The sequence below is a fragment of the Phodopus roborovskii genome, unplaced genomic scaffold (assembly GCF_943737965.1).
Source record: "Phodopus roborovskii unplaced genomic scaffold, PHOROB, whole genome shotgun sequence".
In the NCBI taxonomy this organism is placed as follows: Eukaryota; Metazoa; Chordata; class Mammalia; order Rodentia; family Cricetidae; genus Phodopus; species Phodopus roborovskii.
The window spans coordinates 945052-961036 of record NW_026126683.1 but is presented as its reverse complement, the minus strand read 5'-3'; the positions used below and the strand labels follow the sequence as shown (position 1 = coordinate 961036).

Sequence of the window (15985 nt, the reverse complement as noted above, 5' to 3'; positions counted from 1 at the left end):
AGAAGGACAAGATCTACTTGACAGATAAGGAATGTCCCCACATATTCATTTTTAATTTGTTATAGTGTACATCTAAATTTTGTAATTTTCTATATAGGTATTATCCATTACATTTTTGTAAGTAAAGAATTAAAAATAAATAGCTACTTTTATTGTGGACTCCCTTAAGAGAGTCAAGATACTTTTTTAAATTGAAGAAAATATACCCAAATGAGCTGAACCACATCAATGTAATGCCTGTTTATTTAAAATAAAATATAGCTGTTTAAAACCAATCTGACAACTATTATCCCTAATAGTAATAATATCAATTATCTCCCTTGTGCATTGAGAGAAGGTACCAGAGAAGAAATGGTTTCACAGGGCAACAAAGTGAATGCTCCCAGCTGGCTGTGGAATCCCAGCAGCAGGTACACACATACCTTGACTTGATGTGTCAGTTTCTTTTTTTCTGTTCAGAGTCACTTCCCTGCCATTGATTTGAGCATGCAATGATTGATTTTCAGCTAACAGACTCCTTCTGTCTGCTTTCTGAAGACATTCCATAGCTGTTTGATATTCAATGTCCTATAACAAAGGGAAATAAAAAAATTAAGAGAGGGATAGAGATAATTGAAGTAACAAGCAGGAAGTCTGAATGAGAAAGAATGGAGCCCACAGGCTAAATTTTTGTCATTAATATTTCTCACAATTTTTTGTCCAAAAAAAAATCTGTGAGGGTCCGTTGCAAACAGATGGGTCTTAATTTCTAAATATTGGTGTGCATTTCCTAGAAAGTAGGAACATTCTTATTTTTATTATTCATTTACTTACTTGTTGCATGTATTTGTGTACATACTTCTGTTCCACAGTGGGCATGTGGTAGTCAGAGGACAATCTGTGGGGATTGGTTTTCTCCTCCCACCATGTAGATTTCAGGGGTCAGACTGAGCTGGTAGCCAATGCACTTACCTGCTGAGATATCTCTCTGGTGCAGAAACATTCTACACAGCCACAATACTCTTGGCAAGAGTGATATACATTACTATGTTATATAACATATGGAACTTACATAAATTTTCAACAAATGTGCTTTCCAGGAAAATGAAAAGTGTTATTAGTAACTCTTTTGGGACTTTGAAACATCTTCAGAGTACAGGCTAATTTGTCCTGTGTTCTTTAATTAAAAAACAAACAAACAAAAAAACAAAAAACAAAAACAAACAAACAAAAAAAAAACAAAACAAAGCCCCCTAAAACAATCTTATTTTTTACTAGTTTAAACCAATGCACTTGCATCCCCTCAGCTGGCTTTTTCCAACGATAACATTTGACATAACTGGAAACAGAATTCTATAGACAGCAGAATTATGCAGTGAGAGCTCAGTTGACAAACCACAAAGCATACCCACTGGGATCACACATTCTGATGGAGGAGGCCCACATGCAGGGCAGCGGGAGTACTTGCTTTATGAACAGTCACTGTCTTTACTCTAAATTCCCTGTGAAGTCATAGTGCTCCCTTTTCTATGGTGGGATTCATTCCAAAAGCTCCAGCAGTGTATCATTCATTTAGTGTGCACATTTTCCCCTATGCACTGGTATATACCTCAACTCTATTGAGGTATTCACAGATGCCCAAGGACAAGAATCATAACATGCCTAAAGCTATTGAGCCATAACTCTCAGAGAGATAGAGAACAAGAGTGTCCTGCACTCTCTCTGCCTGCAGGCGGTGTCCCAAGCTGTCCTCACATTAAAGCATGCCTATTCTTCATTTGCCAGTTTACTAACAATAGATCTGTCTTAAAGTTGTTACTGGGCACTATGCCCTTCCTATCTGGTCACAGTTTGGTTCCTATGGCCTTGGGACCTTATACTGCCATGGCAATGGCTCTGCCTTTATCATTTAGCCTACAAATATTGTCCTGAACAATGAAAAGCTAACTCTGTAAATCTTATTCTTTGTTTCAAGCCTCTGGAGAAAGAGAAATTTGGGAAGACTAGAGGAGAAAGGTAATACCAGGAGACAGAAGCTGGCAGAAATAGGCAGAAATGTAAAGGGTGAAAATGTAGGAATAATAAGTAGGAAAATGAAGAAGAAGAAACAGAGAATTAGAACTGAGACAGAATTTGAGGGTAAAAAATAGCAGACAATTAGGACAAAAGGATTAGAACAGAGAACAGTAAAAAGAGAACAATAAAGAGCACATGTATAGAATAAACGTGTCATGAGAAGATTCTTTTTCCATAGCCCTCAGACTTAGATCCTAAGCTTATTGTGGTGCATCTTTCTGAACTCTGAGTGAACGTTTTTGAGGCACAGGGACTTGAAAACTTTCTGTAACAGCACACTGTTAAGACAAGGAAACTGAAAGTGTTACTGAACTCCATTAGTTTTAATATGCATGTAGTTTTCTCTTGGTATCCAGTACTATGGAATTATATCTTGTTCAGGGATTCATTTCATATGCCATAGTAAGGGCACAGAGGTAATTCAGCAAAGACACTTCTTGACGTCATATCTTCTTCCCAAAGAACTCAACTGGTTTTGTTTGTTTGTTTTGTTTTTTAAGATTTATTTGTATATTATGTATGCACTATTCTGGCTTGCATGTCTACATTCTAGAGGAGGGTACCAAATCTTGTAAGCCACGATGTGGCTACTGAGAATTGAACTCAGGAGCTCTGGAAGAGCAGCCAGTGCTCTTAACCTCTGAGCCATCTCTCCAGCTCAACTCATCTGTTCTTTATCACAATAATTGTATCATTTTAAGAGAGTTTATATGGCATACAGAATATTAAGGATACCAATAGCACGCTTCTTTTTAGCTACTGAGCTGTTTTTCTATTCTCTTTATCTTTAGAAATTAGTTTTTATTTTATGTGTATATGTGTGGTTGCATGAGTTTATATATGCCCAGAAAGTTATAGAATCAGAGCCTAAAAGGGCACGGGATCCTTGGAACTGGTGTCACACACAGTTGTGAGCTGTCATTCTGGGAAGTGAACCAAGTCCTCTGAGAAAATAACCAGTACTCTTAATTCTTAATCCCTGAACTATCTGTGCAGCTCCTCCTAGGTTATAATTCATTGTATGGATATTCCACAATTAGTTCATTTCCCATTGGAGGACAAATGGGTTGTTCCTAGTTTGGGAACAATTGCAAATAAAACTGTTATGAATACTTAGGTATAGGTATAGCTTAACCCTGTTATGGGTATGTTTTGCTTGCATATATGTATGTGTACTACATTCATGGTTGGTGTGAGTGGAGGTTGGAAGAGGGCACCTGATTCCCAGGAACTGGAATTATGAATGACTATCATAGGGGTGCTGGCTATTGAATCAGGGTGCTCTGTAAGAGCAACAAGAGCTCTTAACCGCAGAGTCATCTTTCCAGTCTACACATAGGTTCTTAACAAGATTTCGGTTTTCATTTCTATCTGACTTGTGGTGACTGTTAGACTGTATGCTAAAAGTATGTGTAACTTAATAAGCTGCCAGAACTGCTCTACCATGGCACTCTTCCTGCATTGTTGCCTGAGGTTGCTTGTGTGCATGTCCATCAGTACTCACTATCTTTGCTTTTCTGTCTGTTCTCACATTTAACAGTAGCACAACAAAAGACTGTTTCCCACCAGCAGCTGGCTGACATCACTGGTAGATTGACTGCCTGGGCTGGGAATTGTGAGGTCTCTCCATTTTGCATTAGAAAGTATGTTCTGGAGAGTTATTTCACAATTATGTAATATCATCTAACAATGTTTCCACACTAACCTTAGAATTCAACAATGATTATTACTTCATAAAAATGTTTAAAAAAGATTCCTTATTTAAATTGATCCTTCTAGCACAATGACTAGGTAGCATACTGTGATATTTTATCTATATATGAATATGACCTGATGAATTATTTTTTATACTCTACTCCATAATATATCACTATCATTTAGTTTTTTTACTTTATCTTTTTGTTTCTTTTGGGGGTACATGAATGTATGCAGGTCTCACCAGGAAAAGTTTTGTCAAACAATACTGGGCTAATAGCCTTGAAATTCAGAGATCTGCCTGCCTCTACCTTCTGAGTGTTGGAATTAAAGTTGTGTGCTACCTTATTCAGAGTTTAATATTTAAATGTTCTAAATATGGCCAGTGAGAAAGTCTCCAGGTCCTCTTTTGTGAGGTTTATTCTATAAACATTTCTTTACTGAAAAATAGATTCTAGGTTTTGCTTTGTGCCTCGCATGTTCAGCACCAGAAGTCCCAGGTCTCCAAGGAACTACAATATCTTTGAAGAAAGAATGTATTTAAAAGCCAAGACTTGGGCACACTAATGTTATGAGATTTTTAATTTTGGTTTCAGTTACTGGCAGAGGTCTTTTCAAGCTTTTGATTTCTTCTTGAATTTTTTTTTTTTTTATTTCACAAACACTGGGGAATTGAACAGTACTTTATACATGCTAGGCATGAAGTCTATCATTTAGCTACATCCCAGCCTTTAAAAATACTTAGGTTAAGATAGAAAGTTCCACTAAGAACTTGCAATCTTCTTATGTCAAGATCACAGCTGTGTCACAATGGCCAATGAGTTTGAAGGAATATTTCTCTTCCCCTACCCCCTACCTACCCCAGATAGGGTTTCTCTGTGTAGCTCTGGCTTTCCTGAAATTCATTCTGTATACCAGGCTGTCCTTGAATTTGGAGATCCACTTAACTCTGCCTTCGGAGTTCTGGGATTAGAAGCATGTGACACCACTACCTGGCCCTCTTGAATGAATTTGAAAGTTTTTTTAAAAATGAAAAATAATTCTGTGGCTTTAAAATTGAGTGACAGAGACTTACAGTATTATTATTTTTTAAAATTTTGGGGCATGTGGTATATGTACGTGCTTGGATAACACCCATACTTAAGTTACACTATTCTAGGCTACGTTCAACAGTAACAAAGCAATAACAGACAACAAGGTAACTTTAAATATGACTAATATTATGGTTTGAATGTGAAATGTTTCTCACAAATTCATGTGTTGGGCACTTTGAACATGTGGTCACCTAACAGAGAAGAGCCTATCTTGGAAAGTTCTGGAAACCTTAGGGGTGGAGAACCTCAGTGGAGGAAGCAGGTCCCTTGGGCATGTCACTGTAGCCTCTGCCACTTGCTCCTGGTACCATGACATTATGCCCTTGTATGGACACAAGGACTATGGACAAAATTCTCTGAATCTGGCTCTAATCCCTTTCTTGTGTAAACTGTTTGCATTATATTCTGTCCAGAGATAGCAAGCCTGATGAGTACACACACAGAAAACAACAGCATACCTTAACTGACTGAGGAAGCTGTGATCAGAGGCTACAGGAAATTAACCTCTGATTTTCTCTAGTTACCAGAACATGGCAATGTTATCCTTCTATATTCTTTGGGTTTGTTCTGTACCTCAATTTTTAACTTCCTAAATTTGGTGATTAGCTCATTAATTTTCAGTGTTTCTTACTTTCTAACATAAGGTAAAATAGCTAAAGTAATAGTTTTCTCTATACATTCTTAGTGTTTCCTGTTAAATGTCAACCTTCAGAACTACAAAACAAATCTATAACCTATCTTTTTTCTTATTTCAAAACCACTCTTGAAAATATTTTAATACCTGTTCTTGTAGTCTCTGTTGCAAACAGTTCAATAATCCATCAGCATCTCTAGTGCCTGAAGACATCAGCTCTGTTTGGAAGGCAGCTAGTAATACACTCCGTTCCTTTAAGAGTACATCCTGAAGGGCAAGCAAAAGTTCACCTCGCCAATCTGGGAGGCTCTCAAGTGACAGAGATTGGTCAGAGACCTGTAGAGCACAAAATGTGAAAAGTCAACTTTCCAATAAGCATACTTGAAATATATTCCAAATATACTAGTATGCTAACCAAAATATATTATTCAAAAGAATGTTTTGGGGTGTGAAAAGAGACTAAGTAATTCGCATGAAACACATATAAAAAGATAATTTACTCTGTAAGATTTATTATTGTCAGTAAACAAATATAAAACTATCTAGAAGCAAAATATTCTTTGAGTACCTCTGTCAGTCTTTGAACTTGCATTTTGGAAATTAAATGTTTAAGAGATAAGATAGTAGAGATGAAAGCTTTCCGCTCTTCTCGTCTAGATTCTGAAACTTTCTCTTCATGCTGGTCTTCTCCATCATCCTCAGGGGAGTCTGCAAGGGAAAGCATCTGCATGCCCTCAGTATGGACTGCTCTCAATAATCCCTAGAAAATAAAGTATTGAAGACAAAATTATGACTTCAAAGACTGAAAAACAAGACATGCAAAATCAAACAAGCAGATTCATCAACCTCAACTGATTTAGAAAGACCACTATAGTCAAGAAACAGTTTCCCAACATGTCCAGATGGTTGCTTGCTGTGGAGTGGTGAATGAAAACTGTCTTTTTATACCTTGCATTTCTAAGTTCCTTATTCTGTGTGGCTAACATACTCATTCTAGACTTAGTAATTAGTCACTGATTTGACCAAAAGAAATAATGTGGGAAATAAATTGGATCTTTTTATAGCTTGCATATCTAAGTTCCTTGTTCTGTGTGGCTAACATTCTCATTCTAGACTTAGTAATTAGTCACTGATTTGACCAAAAGAAATAATGTAGGAAATAAGTTGGATTTTGATACTACTTTCATGATCTTGGCAAACAAAAACATGGAGAATAAAGTTGGGTTTGAAAACTCTTCATACATATGACTTTATTGTGACACTGATGCATTAGAGAGAATGAGTCAATGTCATGTAACTAACAATGAGCCCAATCCACCTTAGAAAGGACCATCCATTCTACTTATTGAACAGCACATCAAGTGTAGTATTGAAAGGAACAAGGGACTTTATCTAAAATCTATAAGGGAAGAAGTTGATTATCTGACATGAACAAGCAAACTCACAAATAAATGCATTGTCCTAAGCTGACAGGCTATTTTTGTGGGTCATTCATTGTTTTCAACATCCTTGCTCCCAGCAGGGACTGTAGACTTCATGACTATATGTTAAGCAAACACATACTGAGTCAGTGTCATAGAGGAGTTATAAGAGAGAAATAGAGAATACAATCTAAGAGTAAACGTTCATGTGCAACTTATCTTATAAACTTGATTGCACTGGAAGTGTAAGGAGTAGTAATATTGGTTACATTGTTTTTCTAAAGGTAACTCAAGCAAGTAGAGAGCATAGCACCTAGCTTTAAATGATCTCAAAGCATCTAACTGACTAGGTCACATGGTTAGGAAAAATCTGACTGAAGACAAGGTACAAGAGGCATTCAAGGAAACACAATTCTACAACATTCTACTGTAGCATCTATGAAACTTAAAGTGAAAAACATTTCGAGGGATACTTCTATGTAATTCATTCTCTGTAGAGGACCTTTCTGTGAAACTTCACATTGATTACACTGTTCAGTGCAGGGATGGCATGGGCTAAGCTAACTAAGGAGATTTTGTCTACAGTACCTTGACTACCCTTGGAACTGTACCAGCCGAACTTTCACCTTCCTCTCCACCTTCTGATGCTGTATCAAACCCGTGACCCCAATCAGATTCAGAATCTAAAATTAAGAAAACAACCATCTGCAATTACATATGTGCATGCACAAGCAAAATAGCCCTTTTAAAACAAATAATATTCCATTTGTTTAAATATTCCAGAATTATGCAACTTACCACTTGAACGTATTTCTCTGGTTTGGTGAGCATTAGAATACATCAATCCAGGAATAGAGGACACCTAATTAAAGCAGACAACAACAGAAAATAGAAGACTTTAAAATTAATTTAGGAAAAAAATCAGACCCAATGAATCATGCATCTTTTTTCTGATACAGTTAAGGGAGACAAAGACAGCAACGTATTCTGTCATACCGTCACAATACACAAATAAAAAGTCTGTAATTTTCCTCCTCATGGATGTTGCCATAGAAATGAACACACATGAATTAAGAAATCACAGAATGCTCCAGAACCACACAGGAACTTAATTATCTAACTCACAACAAGAGGATGCCAAGCTATAGTTATGCCATGAAAAGAGGTATTATTTCTCAACTACCTGTGAAAATTTCTTAAACACTCACAGTATTGAGCAGAAAATGACAGGAGGTTGAAAACCATAGTCTATGAAAACCAGGTATCTGTTTAGATTTTAAATACTGGGTCATTATCTTTAAAGAATGACATTCTTTTGTCAGTACCTGGATTGCAACATAACGTTCTCTCCTAAAAGTCTCAGCTTCTGAAACCTGTCTGGATTCTGTATCTGAAATCCGCATCTGCAGTATGTATCTCCTACATTTGTTCAGTATTTTCAGTAAACTGATGGAAGACCTGCATGACTATTTCTGGGGAGCACACAGCCCATGTGTACATCTGAGCTGCTGGAGGTTTAAAAGGGACCTGATTACTGCTGCTAACCTTGCTGTCTCCCTCTGTCAAGGACCCAGAGAAACCATCTACAGGAATTGGTTCTGAAGCAGCGAATTTTCCAGCTTGCTTGGCTCCAGTCCAATTTTCTTTTTGTAAGAAGTACAACAAATTCTCATCAGTGTTTGTGAGCTGATCTGTAACTCTGTTTGACTCTCTTGAGAGTGATGCTGTACGCTGTCCTTTTATCTAAAGCATAATGAAGAGAACAGCAAAGAAATAAGTGAAGTCTTGTGTGCTTTAGATACAGGACTAGGGATGAACACAGGGAAGTGACAATTCATGCTTCAAGGCTCACTTGCATCAAAACAGGAAAATCACCCACCAGCCTCACAGTTTCTGCACACTTTTGTTCACACTATGGTCAGAACACGAATAAGTGTACTTGTATTATTAGTTTTTGTTTTCATGGGACCTTTGGTTCAGCTTAACACACACCTTTCTCCTCCATTACAGAGTATAAATTAAAAGTATCCCCTCAACCAATATTCCCAGGAAAACCAAACAAGGAGGCACTGGTAAAGAAATATTAACAATGGGATTTTTCTTTAACTTCAAAAAGGCTTTCCCTGCCACTGATGGTTAAGGAATACATCTAGGGAATGCATTGAGAGGAATGAAGACAGGGAGATCTGGATGAATCAGGAGCTGTTTTGCTCATCTTACCAAAAGCTGTTCATAGTTTTCTGCCTGTTGTTTATAACAGGCTAGTTCTTTGTGAGACACTGATTCGGCTCCAACAGCTTCAAGTTCATCCAAAAATCCACAGTCTCCACAAGCATGCATCTGCTCAACCCTTGTCTGAGTGAGAGTTGGAAAGAGAAAACCATTCAGAAACCATGAGAAACGTGTCTGTCCAAAGCACTCCTATACTGTAATGTACTTTTCCTAAGGATGTCTGCCTCCAATCAGAGGACAGGATGCGAGTGCTACTTAAAATCATTAAGGATGTTTTTCAGAACCATCACTTTCTATGAAGACAATAAAATCAATTTACTGAGAATGACAGTAAATCATGTAACTAATATATACAAATACTTAATTGCCATCAAAATTTCAAATTTATATCATTTTTCTCAAAGAGTGCCACACATGACTAAGATATTTCTTAGTTGTTATAATTCAAAAGTTTTATTACTATTTTAATATTTAGTACCCATAGTAAAGTAGTTCCAAGTGCTGGTAGAAAAGTCCTGTCATTAACATCTACAATACAAATTATTATAAACACACATTTCTATTATTTTAGAGTGTAAATATTGAGAAACTAAAATTCTTTGCATTGTCTTTTGTATAGGAAGAAATAACTATGGTTTCGGATCTTTACCTAAGATGATCTCCAACACATTTTCTCTCTATGAACAATGAAATATCACCAGGTATACAATTTCCAAGAACTAATGACATTCCTACATTAATTCAGAAGAATATTATTGTGAAAATTTTCACTTCTTAAAAAGAATGGTGACATATGATATGTACTAATAAGAATCTAAGGCAGTAAATCCACCACAAGGTGAAGAGGATACAGCTTACATGTAATATTTTCATATTTCTTAAGTTTCAGTGAACAACTTTACTACTGGGACATATAACCATATTTGAAGATCACAGAACATAGTTTGCACTTACTACTCTAATAATAGTAAAACTACACAGTGTTAAATTTAATTTCACCTGTGTCTATAGATTTGTTCTAGTGTAGGGAATGGCATCTAACATAGTATGTTAGCAAATGAAAATCTTAACATGGAGGAGACAGCCAAGTCTCATGGGGCCCACTGTGAGCAGCTTTGCTTCAGACAGTGAATCAGATCACCCCAAAGCTTATGCCAAACCATTCAAGGCACCACTGTACTTTATTGGGAGTTCTGTCCGGAAGTAACCCCACAGTCTCAAAGTGGAGTTTCCTGAGCCTCAATGCCACAAAACTTATGAACCACAATTCCCAATCCAAAGGAACCGAAGCCTCTCCTTTAGGAACAGTGTATTTCCAGCTGTCTCATTACATATAAGTTGTTTGATATGAATCAAACACCAGATTTATTAGTAAATTATCAAACAACAAGTTAAAGAGTTACCCAGAACATTTAAGTGAAAATAAAATCACAATGGATTTATTAGTAAATTATCAAACAACAAGTTAAAGAGTTACCCAGAACATTTAAGTGAAAATAAAATCACAATGAAAACGAACCTCAGAGATAAGAAAATCTTGACGGCTTCTTTCATTTTCTTCAACTCCCTGCCTTTTCTTAGTGTCCTCCCCAAAAGGTGTCTGTAGCTCTAGCCCTTTTTCTGTATCAGAAAACTTTTCCTCTGTAATTTCCACTTGTTGATTCTCTGTTGTAAAACTAGAATGCATTTCAGCTACTTGGTTCTCTAACTCTGCTATTCTCACAGTTAATGTGTAGACATCTGAGTGTATGTTGTCTCCTGTCAGAGGGTTTACATTGGGTCTGTCTGTCCTTTCAGGATCTGATGTTCTCTTCTCTTGCAAGGAGTTCACATACTGCTGAAAAGCGTCCAGTTGTGCTTGACTAACAATGGCCTCAGCTACTTTCTCTTCAAGTAAATTCTGAAGGTTTGTGATCTTCTTTTTAAGCATTTCTGTTTTGGACTGGCCTTGCTCTTGCATGGTTTGTATTTGTTTATGACACTGCATTAGTTCTAAATCTTTCTTTCTTAGAGAACTCTCCAGTCCTAGTAACTTTATTTCTAGGCTTCTGTAACCCTTGGCATTTTCTGTAAGACATCTGACAGACGTCACATTTTTTAGAGGCTTAGAAAAGTCATGGGCACAGACATCTTCCGGCTGCAGTGTGTCTGTCTGGAGCTCATCGACAGCCATGCCAACACTTTCCTTAGGAACAGTGTGCAGTTGCTCCTGCTTTACGTGTTCTTTCTTTAGAGTGCATTGTTCTTCTGTAACCTCATCCATTCTCAAATTGGCTTCTTTAAGAGTACTTTTTAGGCAGGCTGTTTCCTCATTGGTGGCTCCTAATTTTTGTTCTGAAGCCCTTTTTTCAGCTTTCCCCATTTCAAGTTGATACTGGAGGTTTTCTGTATCTGGGGGATGGAATGTGATTTCTGTTGTCTTCTGCTCAACGCTTGCCGACTCCTGCTGCCAATTTCCTATTACTCCTTTGAGCTGCGCTATTTCTTCCTCTCTATTTTTCTTCACAGATCCTTGCTCACACATCAGACACTTGATTTGGGAATTGAGTCCCTTTATAAGTTCATCTTTTTCATACATAGCCTATTATTTAACGAAAAAGGGACACATACACAATAAATATGTATTTCATTTTGCAAAGTCTATTTTAAGGCAGGACCTTCTAGACATGAGTATGCCCCAAACCAACAGACTATCTCTGACTTAGGAATGCTCTTTTTAATAAAAACGAACAAGACACCTCCAATTATTCAGAACTTCACTCTGGAAGTTTTATTAGGTGTGAAGTCGTTCAAACTTGAGTTGTTGATTTTCCAATAGAAAACAGTATCAGTACATTCTCTTGAAAAGAGTGAAGTACTAACACAGTGCAGACAGCAGATGGCTCTACTTGAACCACTGAAATTTTAGGAGATTTAGAAATCTCACAAGCCACGGGTATTTGTTTTTAAAATTCAATGGGGGAAGGGCAGGGGCTATTCATGCTTATTCTGTAACCAGGAGAACCCAAATTCAAAGTCCCAGCATACATATGAAAAACTGCGAATGGCCACTTGAGCCTGTGATTCTGGCTCCAAGGAATAGAAGCAGGTAGATTCCAACAGCTCATTGGTCAAACAGACTGAGGCACTAAGCTGTGCAGTGAGAAACCCTGCATCAAGGCAATTAAATCCATGCCCTGCTCTGGCCACTTTGCATGCAGGCATGGGTATACATATTTGTGCACTGAGGTGCAAGCAATATCATTATTTTTTTGTTTTAATTTTTATTTATAGCCTATAAGATAGTGGGCCAGGGTTTTCACTGTTAGGCCAGACAAGCTGAGTGTTATAGCTATAGCTTGATGGGGGAGGCCCTTATGTATGCTATAAACATATGTTTCTCTTATTGGTTAAAAAATAAATGCTGAATGATCAGTAGCCATGCAGGAAGTATAGGTGGGGCTTAAAGACTAGGAGAATTCTAGGAGGAGGAAAGAAGGAGGGAAGCAGTTCCCAGGGTGAGAGGCCATGTAGCTTCCAGGAAAAATGGACGCTGGGCATTCTCCTGTAAGTCACGACTACACAGAGATGCTTAAATTAAAATAAATGGGTTAACAGTTAAGAGAGAGAAAGCCAATAAGTTACCTGAGCCACTGGACCAACAGTTTATAATTAGTATAAGCCTCTTTGTATTTATTTGGGACTAAACTGCTGCAGGACCAGGCAGAGCAAACACCTCCATCATCAGTGGCTCACAGGATATAAAAAGAAATGACTCCCACAAGTTGTGTTTAGACCCCCAAAATAAATAAATGTAGAAAAAGTGAAAAACTATTGCTCATATTAATTCTGACAAACAAATCTGAAGTGGGCACACCTTGTTGTCTGTTTCAAGTTGCTCCTGAAGATTAATAAGCTGTTCATTTAACCGGTCAATTTTGTCATCTTTTTCTTGAATTAATCTTGAAAATTCCCCGAAAAACATGGGCTGATCGTGACAAAACTGAGGATCGTAGTCTACAAGGAAAATCTCCAGTTTTTTTATTTCATCCTAGGGAGAAAAAAATAACTGTCACAATATATGATCATTACATGACATTTTCAGTACATTCCTTCAATTAAGTCTTATAAAACCATAGTGTGCATATAATCACATAAAAATAAGATACTCTGTATCAATAATTCCAAAAATATTTTGATAAACAATCTCAAATATTTTTATTTATGATATATCCAAATGTCTAGTTTCACAGAAAATAAGTCACATGCAAATTCATTTGCCTACTAATGTTGCTGCCAGCAAATATTTACAAAAATACAAATGTGAATTATATTTATAAGTTAATTACCTTAAACAATTTATTTTCTTGCTGGAGCTCTTGAAGGTGAGTGGTGGACTCCTTTCTCTGTATTTCTAGCTGCATATGGAGCTCCTGAACCTCTTCATTCTTATTTTCCAATTCTTCACGAAATTGCTCTAATTGCTCTTCTAAGTTGGAAATCTTTAGAAGCAAAGTTGCCCAAGAGGGAAAAAAACAACAAACAAAACCCAGATCATACAAATACTACTGTCAAACAGAAAAGAATTGTATTTAGTTTATAAAGAATGTATGTTTAAGAAATGTAAATGTAATAAAGGAAAATACTTTTTAAAGCTGTGTATACCAGCTAAATACCTATACATGCTTAAAGTGTACTTTTCTATTTTTGTTTTTTTCCAGACAAGGTGTTTCTGTGTAACCCTAGCTGTCCTGGAACTTGCTGTGTAGACCACATTAGACTCAAACTCAGAGACACCTGCTTGCTTTTCCTTTCCTGAGTGATAGGAATAAAGGTGTATGCAACCATACCTGGCCTCAGACTACAAAAAAGATTTAAAAATTATTTTTGACTGTGAGTATATGGGTATGATTGAGGACAGTAATAACCATTTAATCAACTACCCTGTAGCTACTTAATATATGCTTAAAGAAGGATTCCCAAATGCCTACTAAAGTGATGCTCAAACTGCTAAATTAAAAGCAACTTAAGGGGCAGAAGCAGAGTAGAGTGGCAGCTGGGACATTTATTGCCTTACAATCTAAAGTGAAGTAATAGTTGCTTATACATGGCATCCTAGACCTAGAATCCCAGTACTAAGAGGACAAGGCTTTAAAGTCAGCCTGATAATTCCAATATAAAAAAATAGTACAATACTAGCAATAGTAGCCAAATCTGAGGCTGAGACAATGTCAGAGGAACAAATATGTGGCTAGAGGTGACCCCCAGTACCCCATGTAAAAAGTCAAGTGTGGTGTTATAAGCAGTCAATCATAACACTAGAAAGTTGGAGACAGGAATATCCCTGGGACTTGTTGACAATCAGCCTAGTCTACTGTTTAACCACAGGTCCCAATGAAAGACTCTGTCTCAAAATATGAGGTAGATGGCTCCTGAGGAGTGACACCTGAGATGGCCCTCCAGCCTTCAATATGCAGCCCCTCCATGAGCACATACAGTCAAACACATCACAAATACATTCACACAAAACCCCATTCGATCTGCCCTGTAATCGTTCCCATTATAGAGAAGAAGGACAAATAATGAGAGGAGGGATATGTCCTGAGGTCACACAGCTACTACACAGTAAAGCCACCTTTGGAACTTGAAGGGATGATTTTCGGAGGCTTCCATTCTAAACTATCATTTATCCTGCTTCTAATAACTAGTGTTGAAGACTTTATCTATCTATATATTTTCTGTAACATTGCTATTTAAATCTGTAGGTACTTAAATATATTTAGTGATTCTGCATATATAATTATCAGTTTATTGCTGAGAACAGCAATGTTCACGTTCATCAAAGCTATACACTAGTATGTATGCCTATTCTTATCTTCCACAACAATTCCTATCTTCTACAAATACTTTTAAAGCAAGGCTGTAGAAAACATACACACATAGTTACTAAAGTTCAACATTGCTGCCTATATACATTACATGGTATGCCCACTCTTTCAATGTGTCATTTTACAGGCCAAATCTTACCTCTCTGACCTAAGCTTTGCTACTGAGTATGAGCTGGGGAGCAGCAGAATTAGCAGAAGGAAGCGTACACTGGATGTGGAGATGCCTGCCTGTGCTACACAGAAAGCCCATATTTCAGCATTTCCCTGGTGACCAAATGCACATCAGAACACAGGAGCACACTAGAGTTTTCATGCTTCCCACCAACATGCCAAATCCATTCCTCATGATTTGTCAGTGTATCACAAGGATGATAAAAGCAGTGAGATCTGGGAGAATGTGGCTCTGTGATAAGCATTAACTTCTCTTAAGACTCGGTTTACACAATGAAGATGCCAGGATAGAGTATTTAAAATATTCCTATGTCCTTATTAGCACTAGGCTTAAACGAAACAATTATTATTTACTATTACTGCCATTAAGCGTATTAGTAATACAAGACATAAAATTTACTGAAGACACCTATCTCTCAAAGAAAACCCAGTATCTTTTTGTTTTCTTTTTTCTCCTCAAGGCAAGGTCTCAGTATATAGCCCTGGCTGTCCTAGAACTTACTATATAGGTTCAGGCTGGCCTTGAATTCACCGAGATCCACCTGCTTCTGCCTCCCCATCAGAGGGATTAAGAGCAAGTACCACTACACCCAGCTAAAAAAAACCCACTCATATAATTTTAACTATAATTTTAAAATTTTGTCCAAACTTAGGCTCTGAGAATAAAGTCATTTAAAATCTGGTCCATAGAAACATCTTATATTTATATCAGTTACCTGAAAACATTTGCCTAGTTTTCAGAGCAAATGCTTAAAGTAACCTCCTCATCATAACATTTGCTTTGAGGTTTTCCTTTTGCAGGTCAATGAGTGGTAG

General features: G+C 37.1%; 1 protein-coding gene across 1 annotated transcript in view; it reads right to left on the bottom strand.

Moving 5' to 3' along the window:
- The window catches only part of Akap9 (A-kinase anchoring protein 9), a 117298-nt gene that overhangs the window by 17492 nt on the left and 83821 nt on the right, over positions 1-15985 (bottom strand). Inside the window, exons 28-37 of the mRNA XM_051174610.1 lie at positions 13460-13612; positions 12988-13161; positions 10651-11712; positions 9120-9254; positions 8445-8642; positions 7698-7761; positions 7488-7582; positions 6047-6238; positions 5626-5814; positions 423-567 (exon numbers count right to left, since the gene is read on the bottom strand). Coding sequence (XP_051030567.1) covers positions 423-567; positions 5626-5814; positions 6047-6238; positions 7488-7582; positions 7698-7761; positions 8445-8642; positions 9120-9254; positions 10651-11712; positions 12988-13161; positions 13460-13612 — 2407 coding nt within the window. The remainder of the gene's footprint in view (positions 1-422; positions 568-5625; positions 5815-6046; positions 6239-7487; positions 7583-7697; positions 7762-8444; positions 8643-9119; positions 9255-10650; positions 11713-12987; positions 13162-13459; positions 13613-15985) is intronic.